The following is a 20,250-nucleotide window of genomic DNA, read 5'->3' as shown; positions in this document are numbered from 1 at the left end:
AAATTGTAGTTACAAGCAAATCAGGAACGGGCAGAATCCAACCCTTAAACCAGACCTTCTTAAGAAATGCTGTACATATTTGAACTAGAAACAAAAACAAAGTGCCTGGGAATAGCTTATCCAGCTCTCTTTAAAACAGTAAACTCTGCTATGGTTTCAAGTTTTTTTCCTGCTGCTGCTCAAGTTTGTATCCCCAGCCCAAATTCATACTTGATATTATGCTTTATCCTATTATTGCATACCCATGTAGACTTTTTTAATGCTTTTCTGCACTTCTGGATGCTCCCAAAAGTTGGGATTTCCTTGCAAGAAGGCACTGTAAAAAACCATACTCAGAGTTTGTGAAGGCCATGGTTGGTTTAATAAACCATAATCTGCTAGGTTCCTCCATCACACTAGTTCCTAAATCATGACTTGGAAAGATTCTGATAAACAGTGCATCCCATTTTCTGGCCCCAACACTAGTTTTTAAGTATATACTCCATCTCTACATGAGGTTTGATTTAACCATCATGCCTATGCTATCAACTAACCCTCATTTTGAGTACCTTCTGGCTTGAACAGACAACAAAGGATCAGAAAAGGTCAATCCTTGGGACCCCGGATCTCTGTGAATTATGGATAGGAATTGGTATAGATGACTCACTTAGAATCTACCATCTACCAAGACTAATTAAATTAAATTAAATTAGCAGCAGAATAATCAAGGGACACTCCTTGCAAAAATAAAAGCCTGAATCAGCCTTCCCTCAACCTGATACCCCAGACTGACTGACTGACTGACTGACTGATTGATTGATTGATACTAAGGGTTATGTATGTGACTGAGCAGCTGACACTTCTAAATTCAGTAATGAAATTAAAATACAATATAAGCAATGCACAACATTCAAATAACCCATCAGATCATGCAGCATGGATTGCCAACTAATCAGTTCATACCCCCATCCACTTTATAGGAGAGATCACAGTTTCTAACATATTTGCCCCCAAACTCAGGTTTAATGGCTTTCTGAGCCCCCAACAGGGATGTGTCTGAACTTCAGAAGGTGTCTTCCTGCATTGAGTTGGGTTGGATTTGATGGCCTCATTTGGCCTTTTTCAGCTCTGGGTGGGTTTGCAGAATATGGTGGCCTAAAATGGAGAGGACCAGTTTATGGTTTGGCATGTTGTGAAGATCCGGCCATTGCTTTAGCACATAATTTATATATGTTCAGGTATCACATGTTGTGTGAAGACAACAATTTGCTTTATCAACCTGACTTTGGAGTATTCAAATGCTGCCCGAGCCCAGGCTATGAAACAATGACTGACTCTCATCTTCTTCAGCCGTAGTGTTGCAATCCAGTTGTAAGAACTGGTTCTCAGGCTGAGAAAGATATAAGGGACTGTTATGCAAACAACTAACTGCAGTGTACTTAGATGGCAATGGAAAGAACCTCCTCCCCTCCGATGCATTGCATAGCTTGAGAAAAGACTCAAAAAGTCTCACACTATTGTGTATGGAAATATATTGGTTCTAAACTGAAGGAAGTTCACTTGCTGGAATTCTTGTACCACTCTTCCTTTCATCTTAATAGTCTTGCCAATAATGAAGTCATTCTTTTCTGCTCGGCCCTGGTGAGACCACACCTGGAGTACCATGTAAGATTCTGAGCACCACATTTCCAGAATGGTATTGGCAAGTTAGAGAAGGTTCAAAGGACAGCAACAAAGATGATACAGGGACTTGAGGATATGCCGTATGAGATCAGGCTGAAGGGACTTGGGGGATTCTGTCTGGAGAAAAGAAGACAAAGGGGAGACTTGATAGCCAGGTTCAGTAGAGAAGCTACAGGGAAGATGGTGGAAAACCACCATGAGGTTGGCTGGCTTCCAATTCATGGAAGTCCTAGGGATCAAAGGCTATGTAGATGGCTTAGGGAATGGCCTTGAAGTAGCTTTAGACCTTGGCATGGTCTACTTTATAGGGCTGACACACTATTAGCCTTGATGGCAGTGGGACTGCCTCTGAAGGGCATCTGTGGGGAGACCAGTGGGCTTCCTTGTGCAGTTGGTTGGCCACTGCTGAACTCGATGGGCCAGAGGCCTGATCCAGGAGGGTATTCCTTATGTTCTTATCTTCCAGGCCACAGAAACTAGGACCAGAAATAATGGAAATAAGGTGGGAAAAGTCCTGACTGTAAGATCTGGACAACAGTGGAACAGAGGTTGTGCGTTCTCCATCTCTGGAGATTTTTAAGAAGAGGCTGGACAGCCACCTCTTGAGGGTGATCTCAATGGTTTTCCTGGACATTGCAGAGGGTTGGACTAGATGATTCTTGTGGTCCCTTCCACTTCCATGATTCTATGATGCTATTAAGAGGGTGCTTGGAAGAGAATCTCAGTTCCAGTAACTGCAGAAGATCTAACATCAGCTCATTTGGAGACAGTTGGGGAAGGCTATCCCACTGCACAGGTCTGGAAAATCCCAAATTCCCCCACTTCCATATTGCAAATTTCATTCCTTACCTTTGCTGGTAAAATGCAGTGTTTCTGGGTATTATCGTATCAACACACTGCAAGGTTGCAAAGGTGGGGCAGTGAGCCCATCTGAATACTCAAGGTTATCTGGCTTGGAGTGGATATCTTTCAGTCCATCTTAATGAAGGCAGTGAATACCTCTTCTGATCCCTTGAACGCACAAAAGAAAGGACTAATCCACTTTGGAATCCAGGTGTGCCAGGAAAGAGTTTAAGAACAGTTAAGCAGTGGCTTGTCAAGAATATTAGTCCTGGGCTGGTGAAGAAAGATGGATTCAAATTCCAGCTGAATAACAGCTTACGGAAAACCTGAGGAGAACCCATGTTTCTGGAGAGGAAAGGATGGGAAGAAAGCTCTGGGTGAAGATGTGAAGGGAAACCTCTGCTCCTTTTCTCTCCAAATCTACTGTATTATTTGCTTTCAAAGAAAGCACCCATGGATACCAATGGAGGCTTTGCTCAAAATGCAAATTACAGCCTTGTAAAGATATCTTTGGCCCAACTAGGCAGCAACACCTAGCTAACCTTGCTGGGTCTGAAAAGCTAAGCAAACAAGGTCAAATCTGGTTACTCCTCAGATGAGGGCACTTCCTGGAAAGTCCAAGGCAGCTGGCTAGACGAAGTCTTTGAGAAACCATCCTGAAGGAAGGCAACTGAAAAGCTCATCTAATTGTATCCAAGAAAACCACATGGAGGTGCTCACGGAAGTATCTTCTGAAGTCAAGCATCCCTTGGAAACTTTACTTTAAAGGTATTTGCAATCCAACTTCCCCTCCCCAGGAACTTCTGTTCCTCCCCATCTATTTTGGTCCACTGCTGAATCACCATTCTCTATACCTAACATGGGAGGAAGTGACTCAATCTTCACATCTCCCCTGGATGTAACCACTGGCCAGGGAGGAGCTAAAGTGGTATTCAAAGTCCTAGAAGAAGGCGGACTTAGATCTTACAGTCAAAGCAGAGCTATCAGTACATTTTATAAGATTACAGAATGTTATTAGTTACTGTATCAAGTTTTTCTTTTGGAAAGTTGTGTATGGTTTTAAGCGCAAAAGCATCGAGAACCAGATTTTTGTTTACAGTTTCTGGCTGATTTCTGAAGCTACCCTAATCACAGATCACGTTCCACAATATGCCATGGTATTTTTCTCTTTCTCTTAAAGATTATGGATGAGAAGTTGTTAGTCCTATTAGTTCCCCAACAGAAATCTAACTTCCTTCTCCCCCAACAGGCACCCACAAGCACCCTTATAATTTTCATTATTGGGGAGAAAGAGGAAAATAACTTTTTCTGTTTTTTTTTTTCCTTCCCTCCATATAGAATAGGCAATCAAGTAATTTTTTTAGAACCTAAACACGTGGAGAAAAGCATCATTTTGACTGTTTGAGCAATTAAACTTTCAGAACTTGTCTGAAACTTATCCTACCTGATTTTTCCTAATGTTTTTGAAAACATTCCGGTTTTGGATCAGAGGCTCTTTGAAAAGAAATGCCGAAACTGTATTTTGCCTTGAAATATACCGTTGTTGAAAACTAGAGGATTATACGAACAACTGACATGAACCTAAGTTATTAACATGGCAAGGTCAGAATAGTGAAAGCCGTGCTGTTCCCTTTGGCACTCCATGGAAGTGAAAGCTGGATTTTGAAGAAGCAGGATAGGAAGACTATTGATGCATTTGAACCTTGGTGTTGGAGAAGACTCTTGAGAAGACTGTGGACAGCCAAGAAAACAAACCAATGGATCATGGGACAAATCAACCTAGAGTTCTCATGCAAGGCACAAATGACCAGGCTCAAATTATCCTATTTCAGTCAAATTATGCAAGGACCCAGCTCTCTGGAGAAGGCTCTGATGCTGGGAAAGGTGGAAGGAAAGAGAAGACGAGGACAACCAGGGGGGACTAAGTTACAGTTGTGATGGGAGCTACATTGGAAGTTCTGAAGGGCCACATTAGGGGCAGATTGTCATGGAGAAAATCTATCTATGTGGTCACAAAGAGTCGACATTGACTTAATGGCACATCTTCATCATTAATATGGCACTGTTCATTCAATAATTGCTAACCATGATTTGCTGTTGGCCTCAGCTGACCAAAGAGACTAAGAGGAAGACTCCCACCCCCACCCCCACCCCCTGTCCTCAACATAAACTCCCTCAGGATTTGTTCCATCCCATTCCCTAGGGCAGTGTTGTCCAAACTTGGCCACTTTAAGATGAGTGGACTTCAACTCCCAGAATTCTGGCTGGGGAATTCTGGGAGTTGAAGTCCACTCATCTTAAAGTGGCCAAGTTTGGACAACACTGCCCTAGGAGAATTATACTTTTACAATTTTGTTGAGGCAGGTCAGTACTATGTCTGAACTAGTGGCTGTCAGCAGGTTTAGGGAAGGATATCATTCAACCTAGAAAAGTCCTGCTGAACTCCCTCTTCCTTAGGGGCTGTTTTCACCCAACATATTGAACCCTGAGTTAAAGACCTAGTAGATGTGTTTGAAGAACATACTCTCCTTAGCTGTATTAACCCTGGAGATGAGGGGTATGGCTTACAGTGTTCTGACAACCAACCCATATGGTTAGTTTACAATTCCATGGATTGTGCAAATCTAGGAAATTGGTTAATTCAGGAACCAAGTTAAGTATGCTTGGTTACCCTGCTGCTATTCTTCAGGGACTGATCGTCAGAAGCTTGGCACCCATGGTTCTGGAGTAGCACAGAGACACCCCAAACAAGCCACAATGTTTTCAGAACGAGGAAATATCTGTCGTGACATCCTGATGCAGCTCCATCATTTATGTACCGGCATGCAATGTTGCAGTGTACATACAGAAAGGTCAGTGTTTACGTTGTGAGACACTCATTTATGCTCTCTTCCACCTTGCTGATGGCTGGCGATGGCCTTTTCTTCTGTCACCTTGTCTGGTCCTGTTTTAAAACCATCGGAATTAATCATGCCAGGCTGAGAAATTCTTTTGCATTTTTCCCTATCAGCTCTCAGTGCACAAAGAGAGCTTGCGTTCAAAAATCCTTTCGGAAGAGTAGAGAATTCCAAAGAAATTCCGATGAGAGGAAAGGGTATCCTTGCACACCTTTAGCTACAAGGTAGCCACAAAGATGTGGCAATGACAATGCCATTAAAGTTCCGCCTGTTTTTTACGTGAGTTACATATAAAACAGTGGGCAGAGCTTCGATCACACCATCACGGCTGCCATATTGACTTTTTTGACCATACCCTGTGGGCACACCTGCCTCTCTTTCATTGTAGCACCCTCTCCCTTGGCTTCCACTCACCTCCAGTAGTAGAACACACGAGGACACTTACTCCTTGGGGCTTTTTCAACAGTGTTACGGCTGTCACTACTAAGGGAGAGCCATACAGAATTTCTCCCTCCTTTGAAGACTTCAGAGATATTGTTCTTCTATTTTTTTCTCCGATACATTTGGTTTAAAAAAAAAAGTTTTAAGGGCCATTTATGCTTAAAATTCAGCAGCTGTCCAAGATTTACTTAGCCCTTGCCACTGAAGAAGCTAGCCCAGTGTTTCTCATCCTCAGCAACTTTAAGATGCGTGGACTTCAACTCCCAGAATTCCCCAGCCAGCGTGCTGGCTGGGGAATTCTGGGAGTTGAAGTCCACGCATCTTAAAGTTGCTGAGGTCAAGAAACACTGGGCTAGACAGTCACCTCTCAAGGATGGACTAACTGGTTTTCAACAGAGGGTTCGACTCAGCGAAGTTGTGATCTTTTCCAACTCCACAATTCGATGATTCTACGATACAAGAATCGAGCTTCGCCCTGTACATTTCTCCAGATTTGCTCAACACTAGACAGACACACTGGAAGAGACATTAGAAGAGACATTGGCAGTTCGCTTGCCTGGCACGTGGGGGAGGCACACACTGAGGACGGGGCACCCAGGGCAAGAGCTTGATTGCTTGATACCAACAGATGCAAAGCTTGGGAACCGCATGTTAAAAAGGTCACCAGCTTTTTTGTTTCCTGCGTTCCTGGACCACAAAGGCACACCCCCACTGACTCAGCTTGCCCAGATTAGCCACCACAACCAGGGTATTAAATGACTGAATCATGAAAGCCAAGGGTCATAATTACAGCGCTAAGAGGCAAACATTTTGTTTTCTGAACGCCATTGTTCCAGACATCTCAGTGCATCTGAAATAGTTTCTAAATTGCCTGGCATTCACTGTGCAGGTGGATAGCTGGCCCCACTCCACACCCCTCTGGTCTCAGCGTTGACTTCTCTTTGCATTTCCAGCTCGAGGGTTTGCATATTTAATAGCCAAATGAGATGGGGATGGTAGCCGTGTTTTTTTATTTCAGTAAGTCTCTACAGTAGGCACATTTCCATTGCAAGGGGAAAGCTGGCCCAGGAAAGCATCAAATGCTTGAATAGCTAAGAACTGATGGAAGACTTTCTTCCCCAATTTTATTTCTCGCTGACCATTGTCTTGGGCGATATTCTTGCAAACTCTCTCAATTCCAGCCCCAGAGACTATCGGGGGGTGAAAATTGTTTGGGCAGCCCAGACTAGTTTAAAAAAAAAAGATTTTCCAAACCAGTTGATGTTCAGTGAGATAGGGACCCAAAGACTGTCTTCATACAACATACTTAACAAAGTATGAATTCTGGGCGTTGAAGTCCACATGTCTTAAAGTTGCCATGTTTGAGAAACGCTAGTGTAGTAGGTAAGGTGTAAAACTAAGGAGTTTGAAGCTAATCTCAGCCTGGGTGATTTGAGTCAACCATTCTCTCTTAGTCAACCTACTTCACAGGGTTGTTTCTGTTGGCAGAAGAAGGAGCACTCTGTACGCTGCCCTGAGCTCCTGTACAACAGATGAAATGTAACTTTACTAAAAAAAAATAAAAAATAAAATGCCAAACCTGGTTTACGTGAACCTTGGATTTGTTTTCCTTTTGCGTGTGTGTGAATGCAGCCTGCTTTGTGACTTTCTGGTTCAAGGTGTTGGGCAAAGGCCAAAAAGGGGTTAATTAAGAACAAGGGTAAGTATGTTGCACCGAGACAGAGTTTGTACAACAGGCTAAGCCAATGGGTGGTTAGGTCCATCACATCATTCAAATGTAGATCACAGGTGAAATTGTGGTTAAGAGGAAATGATTGAACCATAATTTGGGGGCATGGTTTTATCATTGTATGAGTCACCCAAAACAGTGTCTGTCCTGTTATTTAAACCTGTATTGATCAAAGGATCTATGCTTAACTACTCCGGCCATAGAGATGGGAGGCTAGAGCGTCCAATGAAAGGCCTTCTCCAACTGCAGTATCTCTTGCTGCTGGACACTGGATTAATGGGATGAAGACATGGGGTGGGGTGGGGTGGGGTGGGGTGGTGGGGGGGGAGGAGATTAAACTTTTCCCCATCTCTTCTGCAGTGGTGCCAACTCGGAATGGATCACAAACATCTCTTCCCCCCACCCCGATTTGTAATGCACACACACATCACCAACAGGGCGTGTTGTTGTCCAGTTACCCTAAAGGTGGTTGGGATACCAGCCAATGGAAATCCACAGCTAAATACATGTCTTCTGGCTGACATCAAATTGATAGGTAAGTAACTGGGATGGAATGGAATTATGAAGGCCAGGCTCAGGGAGATAAACATTTTCTTAGCTCCCACGCTCCTCCGGCGAGCTAGAAAATGTTTCTCTCCCTGAGCCTGGCCTTCATAATTCCATTCCATCACATCAACTGACCCATGGTTAACACCAGGCATGCTTTTGCATGTCTTCTGCAAATATGTTTATATATTTAAACAAGGTACGTATGGGATTCCAGAAACTTGGCTTTTCTCATTGCATCTCATTTGACTCCCCATCCTGGTTGGGATGTTGTTCTCGGAGTTTTCACAGGATGCTCACAGTGACAGTAAATAGCCAAGGGACAAAATAGGTCCCTTTCTGTAGCAAAGAACAATAAAAGGACGGTAATATGCTACAGGGCTGCTATTTGTTCCTTGGTTTTGTGGACCATTTAGCATTCATGAACTTTGTGAGCCCAGAAAGTGAGTTAATTCGGTACCAGGTTCAGTATGTTGTGTGAATGCAGCCAGAGTTTGCAGCTGATACTGTAGTTGTGAGGGCAAAGGCTGAAAAAGAAAAGGGATTTCTGCAGACAGGAAAATCACATTAGCACGTCTACTTGCTAGGAAAACATACAGAGTGAAATAAGAGTAAATTGTACAGTCAAAATATCAACCGGTACCTTGAAAGCTGAAATTATTATACCTCTGTCTTCTGTAATCCAATGTATTCTGGAAGTTCTAAACCAGTGTTTTTGAAACCTGGCAACTTTAAGAGGTGTGGACTTCAACTCCCAGAATTCCCATGCTGGCTGGAGAATTCTGGGAGTTGATGTCCACACCTCTTAAAGTTGCCAAGGTTGAAAAACACTGCTCTAGACTATAGCTCTCAAATTCCCAGCCCAGCAGAACCTTTGGTTGCCTTGACAACGGAATTATGGGATGGCAGTTCCAACAGATCTAGGGGAAGAAGGCTGAAGAACTCTGTTATATAGGATCATCATGACTATTGTCCTGCTTGTGCCCAGCAAGTTAGTGGGTTCTAATAATGCAACAGGCAACAGTTTGTACTCCACACGGATCACTGTAATTTTTGACAAGCTGGTTGGGTTCACACAACATGCTAGAACCTGTATCTGGATAAATAAAACTTAATTGCTGTGCTCACAGGACACGCTGCGCTCAAGGAATCCACAATAAGGTTTAGCACAATGACCAGGTTTAATTGTGAGGATAAATAAATATTGTTTAAAACATTGCTGTCATCCCTTACCAATGATCAAATTACAGTGGTTACGCTCTGGTGATCTTCTCTTTTAGCATAATCTCTTAGAACTGGGAGAGACGTAATATTAGCTCTCTCACTTCCACAGAGGGTCAGTTGTCTTTATTTAACACAACAGGGCCTGGATAGACAGCATGGGGTATAAATTGTTTCCGTTTAGAGGTATGCAAAACATTGTGGTTATTTATTGAATGATGGCTTGTCAAAAGGACCACATTACTTTCCATTTCTCTATAAGCCAGTGTTTCTCAACCTCGGCCGCTTTAAGCTGTGTGGACTTCAACTCCCAGAATTCCCCAGCCAGCATGGCTGGCTGGGGAATTCTGGGAGTTGAAGTCCACACAGCTTAAAGCGGCCGAGATTGAGAAACACTGCTATAAGCTAACGATGCAGCATCTTTATTCATTCAAATAGCAGTAGAACAAAAAGATGGGGAGCAGGGTTAGAATTCCTTCACGGCACAACAGCCTTAAAAATACCTAACCAAGATTCACTCGAACCAAGCGAAGCCCAAAAGTGGTGGCTAGGTTTTTCACCCAGCTAGTATGGCGCGTTACATGAACTCAGCTACAGGGCTGAAAAAGCTAAATCGAGAGCTGCTAAAAGCCGGAACAAAAAGCCATCCAGGGATGGATTTTATACATAAGAGAGCCCCGGTGCAACTGCCCAAAACAGGAACCACTATCAGTGGCATAGAACAATGCCAGTCTGTATCAAGTGCAATGTGACCAGAGAATACCCCTAACGTATGATATAATCAATTTGAAAGCTAAGACTTAGACATGATCCAGAACAGGGACTCCTGTCCCTCCCGTGGAATTTGTGATTTGTGTTTTCCCTTCACACTGCGTTCTCATGGCAGCCACTTACTTCTCTACATTTAGGACATAAATAATGAAAGCCGAGGAGCAGAGTGAAAAAATGGGACGACAATTAAATACAGGTAGTCCCCGGGTTAAGAACGTCAGGTTACAGATGACCCAGAGTTAAGAATGGAGCCTATTGTAGCAAAATTCAAGTTAAATACACAATGATTCGGGTTAAATACACAATGGTTCGAGTTCAATGCACAATACTACTTATACCAGTGTTTCTCAACCTTGGCAACTTTAAGATCTGTGGACTTCAGCTCCCAGGATTCCCTAGCCAGCATGGCTGGCTAGGGAATTCTGGGACTTGAAGTCCACACATCTTAAAGTTGCCAAGGTTGAGAGACACTGACTTATACAGTATTATACAATTATACTGTTCCGGCTTACATACAAATTCGACTTAAGGACAGACCTTGGGAAGGGAACTCGTTCTTAAACTGGGGACTCCCTGTATAAGGAAGACCGAAGGAATGACGCTGGATCTAGCAACCGACCTTAGAATGGCCAATGAAGACGTTGATGTGGCGGATAGCTTCTGGTTTTTAGGATCAACTAACCAGGTTGGGGACAGATCATCCTGTAGGTAACTTCCATCTGGTAAAAAGCCCTGTTGAATACTTCTGCCGTTGTTTCATGTTCAGGAGATGAAGGGTGAAAAGGTTCACACTAACCAAGCTAAGCATGTTGCACAAAAGTGGTGGCTAGGTTTTTCACTCAGCTAGTATGGCGCGATGGGTTCTGCCATCTGCCACATAGCCTGGCCTTGCGTGCCAGCAAACGTCCTCCACCTTTATCGGCCTCTCGGTTGCCAGCAGGAGCAAATGGGCTGATCACATAGCCTATGTAGGCAAAGCAGACCTAGGAACTGCGTTCATACAACGGTGAAAGGTCAGTTAATGTTAACTTTGGTTTGTCTTCCCTCCCTCCCTGTTGTATGTTGTGTGATCCCAGACCATTAGCCTCCTTTATTGCACAATATAATGTAAGAACCCAGAACATTGGTCAATACTGTAACCAGGTTGAGCGTATTGGATGAAATTGCAGGCCTTGTAAAACTCCTTTTTGGGGGGGGGGTGTCTTCAATTCAGTCATGACCCTTGGCAACTGCCTGGACTAGTCCCTGCAGTTTTCCTGGCAAGACTTTTGGGAGGGGTTTGCCCTTCCCTCCTCCTTCCTAGGGCTGAGAGGGAGGGACTGGCCCAAGGTCACCCAGCTCGCTTCTTGCCTAAGGCAGGACTAGAACTCTCGGTCTCCCAGTTTTTAGTCTGGTGCCTTAACCACTACACCAAACTGACTCTCAAGCACTTTTTAGCACCTGTGAAGTTAACAGTCACAGAGCAGAGTGAATTCTACACTTAGAGGAGTAAGTGCCCAGAAATGGCCTATGGCTTACCTGCGGCCACCAAAACAATGTATTCTGCCTCTTTGGCCACATCAAATGTTTTTCAGTTGTAAAAAATAATTTGGCAGAAAGTTCTCCCCACTCCCCAAATGTATTATGACAATGCACATACAGGTAGTCCTTGGTTAACGGCCACCCTACTTAGCGATCATTCAAACTTATGACAGTGCTGAAAAAGCAGTTTTATGACCGGTCCTTGAACTCATGGCCATTGCAGCATCCCTGCAGTCACATGATCACCATTCAAGGGCTTGGCAACCAGCACACATTTACGATGGCCGCAGCATCCCACGGTCATGTGATCACCATTTGCAAGTTTCACAGCCGGCTCCCGATAAGCAAAGTCAATGGGGAAGCCAGCAGGAAGTTGTGGTCATGTGACATTGTGCTTAATGACTGTGGGTGATTCGCTTAATGACTGCAGTGGAACAGATATCATCAGTCTGGCACGGTCATGTGATTTTTCACTTAATGACCATGTTACTTAGCGATGGAGTTGCAAGTCCCAATTGCAGTTGTTAAGTGAGGACTGCCTGTATCTGTATTTCAGCAGTTAGCAAACTTTTCAGGTAGCAAGTGCCAAGAAGTAAAATAATTTTTTCAAACTCCCCAAATTCAGATCACTGAATCCCATGAGATTTCAGTCTCATCCACAATCACACAGTATGTCATACAAAAACACTGACATTTCACAAGATTTGGCACAGCTAAATGGGTTGCGAACGGCCATGCTGTGGACCCCGTTTTGCATCTCATCTGACTGCATAACCTCCAAGTAACTTGTAAATGACTAGCATTGCTATTCTACAGTGGAGTGGACCATTCCAGGCTTTGGACCACTAACAGGAAAACAGGACAGGCCCTGAGAAGACAGTCTTTTAATCATCCTTGTCCTAGAAGGATATCAACCTATCTTTTGGTGTCCTCCCTGGATTAGAGGAAAACCACATGAGAACTGTGAACTTTCCATCTCCAATTTGTTCTGCATAACCAGGATCCAGAAGACAGTTTTGGACAGACCTGAGGCTGCAATACCTCCCCTCAATTGATGGTAGATGATCAAGCATGTGACAGGCACCGGAGAGATCTGTTCCACTTCGGCAACTCTATGCCAGTCAGGCGCTGAGAGATCTGGAGCTCCTCCACCCTCTCTGCCTTGAGGGAACAGAGCTGGGCCTCATCCAGAAGTCGCCCCACTGCCGCCTGTTTCTCTGTCTGAAGGAAGACACATCTCTGCTTGTTCTGCAACGTACCTCCTGCCAAGCAGCCAGCTTCCAAGCATCACGACTTCTGCAGAAATGATCAGCTGCAGTTAATACTCTGCCCTGATCCAAGATTCTGGGTGCATCCTCCACCTGTGGGTGCAAAAGGAAGAAAGATGTAACAAGCCACGAACGCAACTAATCTGGCATAAGAAGTGTGTGTGTGTTTTCTTTTGCCTATTTTATATCCATATTGACCTTTATTAACAGGCATCCCTGGTGATGTACAATCCATTATGATACTATTTAAAGAATATGATTGTATAAAGCTAGCAGGAATGCATTAGGAAAACTAACAGCAAAAGCATGGATCCTGGGAGGTGAGGTCCGCATGGCTTAAAGTTGCAGAGGTTGGAAAACACTGCTATAATTGTTCTTCAGATTTTTGGAAAATGGCCTTCACTTGCGTGTTTCACACATGGGGCTCTGCGACCATAACGACTTCCTGGGATCTCAGGTGACAGTCTTAGGATCAATAAGTTATGGCTCTATTCATAAAACCTGCTTAACCAGGTCAGCTGAAGGCCCAAGGATGCGTCCACCCACATGTCAAGCTTGGTTAGCTTTCACTTGGGTGTATTCCTGGGTCTTAGCATATGCAGAGCCAGTCTGTGTGATTAGTTTAGGGTTCAGCGTAGCCAGATGACGGGCTCAGCCTGACTGTAAAGTTTCCAAAAACAACACAGGAAAAATGCACAGTGTGGCATGCAAAAAAGAACTAAATACATGGCAGACATGGACCATGGAAGAAAGCATGAAAAACCAATGAACATTGTTTTCAAAAGCATTTCCATTATCCCATTAAAAGAACACAACAACCCAGTTCCAAGAATAGGCTTAACTAGGTTAACATGAGAACACCTGAAAGGAGTCAGTTGACCCTAATCCATCAGTCCCACACAGATCCAGTCATGTTCAGGTTTAAACTAGCTCCACCATGTCATGAGAACATCTACTAAGTCTACTCTTTAAGTCCAGCTCGAACCCTGGGGAGCACAGGGACCCTGTAGTTTTCCTTCCGGTGATATGGAAATGGTTTGGCGTTATCCTCTTGGGGTTACATCCATGACTCTCTTGGAAGTCTCTCTTGGAGGTCTCCCATCCAAGAGAAAGCCAGCTTGGTGTAGTGGTGAAAGCATCAGGCTAGAAATCGGGACACTGTGAGTTCTAGTCCTGCCTAGGCGCAGAGCCAGCTGTGTGACCTTGGGCCAGTCCCTCTCTCTCAGCCCTAGGAAGGAGGCAATGGGAAGCCACTTCCGAAAAACCTCACCAAGAAAACTGCAGGGACTTGTCCAGGCAGTCTCCAGGACTCGAAGGTGTGCACACACACATACACACTCATCCAAGAACCAACAGGTCCAGCTCTTCTGAGAGATTGCCACTCAGTGAGGGAGGAACACCTAAGCTCAAAGAATCGATGCATTTTGCTTCCTTAGTCCCGTAAGAATAAAAGCTGGAGAAAACAAGCAACTAAAAAAAAAACAAAGAAGACGACCCACCATTGCTGATCTCTCCAAAGCAACAAAGCACGTGCCTTCTAAACCTTGATTGCAAGGACAGACTCTGGCCTGGCCAGAGGGAAAAGGTCTTGAGGTGGGGAGGGGGGATCATAAGGGCCATCCAGTAGTGCCCTGGTGGATAGAGCTTTTGGAATACTTGGCACTTCCTGGAAAAGGAAGGAAGGAAGAAAACTCCAAATGGCACCCTATATCTCCAAAGTGGTATATTTGATGCAATCAGTGTGCTAAAACCACCAATGAGGACACTTGATTGTTTAAATTGTTGTCTTGAGTCAGGGCAGGACCGGGCATCAGTTACTCAAAAGTTTATGAAAAGATCTGAAGCATTTTACTTTCAATAGCTGGGCTCACAACACATTTAACCAGATGAGATTCAAACTTAGTAGCTGCATTCCTAGAGCGTGCTAAGCTTGGTTAGTGTTGATGCAGGGTGGGTTAGAGTATGGTTCAGGGTGTGGTGTAAATCAGTGTTTCTCAGCCTCGGCAACTTTAAGATGGGTGAACTTCAACTCCCAGAATTCTCCAGCCAGCAAACTGGCTGGGGAATTCTGGGAGTTGAAGTCCACCCATCTTAAGGTTGCCGAGGTTGAGAAATCCTGTTCTAAACTTCTGTGTGTACCACCCAGCTAAGCTTCTGTCTAAGGAGGTCTGAATCCAGGCCCTTGGGGGACTTAAATTCTTATCCCCAGCAAGCAAGGATGCTTTTAACCCTGAAACAATCACACTCTCTCATTATTTCTGGGAAGAGGGAGAAATGGGGAGAAAGGAGACTGCCTTGAATTCCTTAAAGAAGGATTAGATAAATATATATGATTAATTATTAACATTTTCTCCTGGAACCTTCCCCAATGGAAAACTATGAGCGTTCAACTCAGCCCAAACTTTAATGGTTGCGTTCCAACAATGTATTGTCCTTGGTTAGCTTTAAGCTTCGTGATTTGTCTGTGGGAAAGAGAAACTGGATAGCAGCATTCACAGAACACATTTAATAACTGGATCAAGTAAAAATAAGCAGATGCATTTGCAAAACGTGGTTATTGTGAACTTGGGTTTGTTGTTGTTTTTGGTGGCGTGGTGTGTTTGGTTTAGTTTTAACTTATTTTGTGGGTTTTGGCAGAGGTGTTTTCATAACACGCATAAAAGCAGATCGGTAGGCTCATTTGGACAAGATGCTGAGTTTGGTTAGAATTAACTTTGGCTAATTTTTTAAGGCTTAGCATGCTGCATGAACCCAGCCTGTCAGATGAGTCCAAGGTACTGTGCAAAACCAGAAAATTCATTCCTTCACTAATCTAGTTAAGACTGCTGTCTGAAACAAGCCAGTTTCTTATTGTCTGAATCCAGAAAATTAAGCAACCTGTAGTCTCTTTCCACCCAACAACTTACTTATGTGGTTTATAAATCCTGGTATATCCTGGTTTATGGTTTAGCACAATCTGCGAATTAAGCCTGTGCTAAACCATTATCAAGGCCTTGTAATCAGTAAATGGCAGAGTTGAACTTTGCTGTAATCTGGGAAGGGGAAGGAGAGGCAGAACTAAATTCAATTGTCTGAACACTTCCAAGTCAGCAGAGCCCTGAATTTCGACAAGTGCCAATTCTGTTTCCTTCCTTATTCTGGGGAGGAGGGGAGAGGGGCCCCCAGTGAAGGAGGATCCCATGGGCTGAGTTCACATAACATGCTAATCTAGCATAAAACAGGACTGGGTAGTTTACAGTTTTGTGGGAACCCAGCCATTCTTGTTTATTTGGGCAGGGCACCTTATGCCAGCGTGTTGGCTGCCTTTATTAACCCCGCATGTTGTGTGAACCTAAGTCCATACGTTCAGGTTCCTTGCTTCTGCTGGAAAAGACTAAATGCAAACTAGGGTTGAAGGAAGGGAGAGATTCTGACCGGGTTCACCCCCGCTGAGCGAAACCCTATTAACCCCATTATGGCTTAGTGCAATGTGTGAACCTAGCCATATGTTTTCTTCACCGTAAATTACGCCTTAGTGTGTTGCCGGAACCAGCCCATTCTGCTGCATTCAGTAAGCCAGGGTCAGATAAACGACGGCTGTAGCGGCCAAACCGAATTTCCCTCTCCAAAGTTGCAATCCGGGAATCCGGGGGCAGTTGGTAACGGGGTTCAGCGAGTTGTGTGAACGAGAGCTCTCCCCTGCACGCTGATCGGGGACGAGGCACCCGGTCTAGATCTCTAGAGCAGTCCGGCCGGTCCAGCTTAGCCGATGCCCGGGGGCCGCGCGAGCTGGTGGCCGGTCCGCGAAGCGTCCTGCGAGCCGCCCAGGCGCCGCTTCTCGCAGCGCGGCAGAGCCCCAGCCGGGTCCGGCGGGAGCGGGGCGGGGCGGAGCGGAGCGGCCGCCGGGACCTCCCTTCGGCCTGCTCCGGCCAGCCAGTCCCGTCCCGTCCCGCCCCTCCCCTCCTCTCCCCGCCCGGGGGCGTAGGGAAGCGGAGGGAGGAGAGGAGCCGCGGCCGAGCGCCGCACAGGGGAGGGACGCGCCGGCGGGGCTGCTCGGAGGCACCGCTGGCCGGGAGCGGGGGAGCCGCAGAAGCGGGCAGGATGGCGGCGGAGGGCGGCCTGGAGCAGCGGGCGCTGCAGTACGAGCAGACCCTGGTGAGTGGCCTCTGCGCCTTCCCCGCCGGGGGCGGCTTCTGTTTCCAGCGCGGAAAGGAGAGAGCGGCTCTGATCATACGCAGAGTGCCGGTCCCCAAACCTCCCCGTCTGGAAGGCGTCTCGAACCCGGCCGGGACCTTTCGCGCTGGAGAGGTCAAACCGGAGAGGGAGCAAGTAGGAAGGGGGAAAGCAGGCAGCCTCTGAGCGTGTGGAGAATCCTGTGGTTTTAGGGCCGGGAGTTCCGCCAGTCAGGATACTTGTAAGCAAGAGCTGCCCCGGTCCCGCCCGGTACGGAGTCCGTCGCTTTCGGCAGCAAACGGGGTGCTCGCTGTGTCGTTCGCCACGTCCTTCCAGCCCTCTCGCCTCCAGCCCCTTTCCCACCCCTCTCGGACTGCAGCAGTCCGGGAGTCCCAGAGAGAAACGGGTGCAAGACAAGGAGAGGATGGGGGCCATGCTTCCGAAGAAGGTTTCAGCGTGGCAGGTGGACTGGTAGGGCTTGGCACCCATCCGGGTTTGCCCCTGACAGATTGTGTTGGCACCACCTGCTTTCACCAGGCCAGTGGAAGACCCAACAGGTGCATTGAACCTTAATTAGGTTCCTTGTAGCTTCATCTGTTGGACAAGCCGGCTGGTTTGGTTAACTGAAATGTGTGAATCTGCACAGCTGTTGGCTTTCCCAGGTACCAGATGGAGCAGGCCAGCCTTCTGCGTAGATGCCAACCTGAGCACCCCTTGTATGGCTTGAACTGGGCCAAGCAAAGGGAGGAGGGAAAATATTTTGGGGTGTAGATCAAGTAGTGTTTCCTAATCTGAGTGAAAGTGTTGGACTGGCATGAGGGCAACCTTGGTTCTTGTCCATCTTTAACTGCAGAAGCACATTGGGTGATCTTGGGCCAGCCTCCCTCACAGGGCTGTTGTTCTAAGGCAGTGTTGTCCAAACTTGGCTCCTGAACAAAACGGGTGGGATATAAACCTAATACATAAACACATTGGGGACTTCCAGAAGCATGGAATTCAACCTGCCAGAATTCCCAGCTATAACCATTTAGTTTAGTTTCGTTAGTTATTTCACACCATTTTTATAATAATCCAACCGATCAACTCTGGGTGGTTAAACAAGGAAAACATAAAATAGGCAGTCCAGAAATAACCGACCCAACATCCTAAAAAAGGGCACAAACAGAATGGCTGGCCAACTTCAGGCCAGATCTGATGCCTGCTTAAAATGCCAAGAGCAAAGGGGCCAACCTTATCTGTGGGGGTAGCGTGTTCACAGAGTTAGTGCAATCACAGAGAAAGCTTGCCTTGGCCCGTCTCTTTACCTCTTCCACTTGGCAGGCCTTGAGCAAGCCCTTTCTTACAAGGTGGGCACACTCACTCTGAGTAAGGTGGTCTCTGATGTTGTAGTTGAGGCAACTGGAAGTTGCCAGCCTTGGCAAACCATGAGGGAAAGAACAAGGTGTGCAATGGAGCTGTGAAGAAAGGCATTTACCGTAGCCTAGATGCTGTAAAAGAGCAATTGTCAATAGAAGAGAATCTCTGTAGCTCTGGGTTGAACCCTGGAGTCCTTGGTGCTCTCTGAGCTTGGTCGTTTGCTTGCAGACGTTTCATTACCCAACTAAGTAACATCACCAGTGCGAGAGAGTGTGGGGTTCGCTCCCTGTTTATATACAGTAGGTTGCCCTCCCAGTGTTGGTGGGGGTGTGGTTTTCTCCTTGGTAGTTCCTTGATTAGGGTACCCCTAATTAAACCACACCCCCACCAACACTGGGAGGGCAACCTACTGTATATAAACAGGGAGCAAACCCCACACTCACAAGTGCTGATGTTACCTAGTCAGGTAATGAAACGTCTGCAAGCCAACCACCAAGCTCAGAGAGCACCAAGGACTCCAGAGTGATCGTGTTAGGAGCCCCCCTAAGAAACCCTGTTGCCAAGGCAGGAAATCCTGGGTAACTGCAGCCAAGAGGATTGCAGCAGAAAATGAAGGTGATCTGGGGACATTGTGGTTTCGGTCTTCCTCCTGAACTGTCCACAGTGGGCAGTACTGTGATGGGCATCATCCCTGGCTCATGTTCTCACAGCACACTTAAATCCAGTCAGCTGAAATCCTAGCAGATCAATTCTCACAACTTCCTATGTTTGATTAGCTTTAACCTTAATTTGTTGGTGCACACCTGTGGGCGGCTTAGCATGGGTTGTGTGAACCCAGACCCTTTATTAGATGATGCAATGTATTATATAAACCCAGAAAGTGCATTCAGTGCATTGTGAGAAGGCCACTATCTTGTGTTGTGGCACAGCGGGGAAGCTAGGAGAGTTGAATTGGCCACAAATGGTGCAGATACATAAGGCAGAAATCTTGTAGCTAAGAGACCGGTGTGGCATCTGTACAAAGACTCTGAAAGTAGCCTACACCTCAGGCAGTGATAGTTCCTGCCTAGCATTATTTGAGCTAGGCAGCCACATGGGGTCAGCCATAGGGAGCATGTGGATAGGAGACCACCAAGAGATCCCAAGGCTGTAGGCTAGATTGAGAAGCATTGTCGAGAAAACTCATGCTCCTCTCCTACAATTGCATTCTGTCTTTTTATAGGTTGGGGCAGTATACAGTCTGCCGGGGGGGACAGCAGCTGCGAGAGAATATATTGGGGGAAAGAGCTGACTTGTAGGACTGGGTCAGCTCTTTCTCAGCCCAACCTACTTCGAAGGGTTGTTTTTCTGAGAGGAGGAGGAGGAGGTCACCTTGAGCTCCTGAATGAAAAGCAGGTTATAAATCTACCGCATTGTGAATTGCATCTCCAGGGAGGCTGGCCTGGTGCCCACATGTGCCTTTTAGGTGCTAGCCCAGTGTTTCTCAACCTTTGCAATTTTAAGACGTGTGGACTTCAGCTCCCAGAATTCCCCAGCCAGCCATGCTGGCTGGGGAATTCTGGGAGCTGAAGTCCACACGTCTTAAAGTTGCCCAGGTTGAGAAACACTATGCTAGCCAGAGGCCTCTGTAAAGAGCAAGGAAGAGGACCTTGATGGAGATAAGCAGGAATTGTTGGCTAGAGAAAAGGGGGCTGATACATTTTTTAAGTGCTGGATGGTGAGATAACATTCGGAAATGGCTCAGGCAGACCCCTCCCTAATTCACTGAGCTATAAGGAGGAGGAGGAGGAGGAGGTGGTACAGCCCCATCAGAATTGCCAGATTCTCTTGTTATACCTAGTCT

The 20,250-nt window shown here is 45.9% G+C and overlaps 1 protein-coding gene across 2 annotated transcripts in view; it reads left to right on the top strand.

Annotated features, from left to right (window-relative positions):
• The first annotated feature begins 16,895 nt into the window (after nucleotides 1–16,895).
• The window catches only part of CLCN2 (chloride voltage-gated channel 2), an 80,098-nt gene continuing 76,743 nt past the window's right edge, over nucleotides 16,896–20,250 (top strand). For both annotated transcript variants that reach the window (XM_088132305.1, XM_088132303.1), the window contains exon 1: nucleotides 16,896–17,033. In XM_088132305.1, coding sequence (XP_087988431.1) covers nucleotides 16,980–17,033 — 54 coding nt within the window. In that variant the 5' untranslated portion in view covers nucleotides 16,896–16,979. The remainder of the gene's footprint in view (nucleotides 17,034–20,250) is intronic.

This window comes from Python bivittatus, unplaced genomic scaffold, assembly GCF_059951505.1.
Source record: "Python bivittatus isolate LINGU-HERP-01145 unplaced genomic scaffold, Pbiv_v1 ctg000980_np1212, whole genome shotgun sequence".
NCBI lineage: Eukaryota > Metazoa > Chordata > Lepidosauria > Squamata > Pythonidae > Python > Python bivittatus.
The sequence above is the reverse complement of the archived record's forward strand: the minus strand, read 5'-3'. Positions and strand labels throughout refer to the sequence as shown.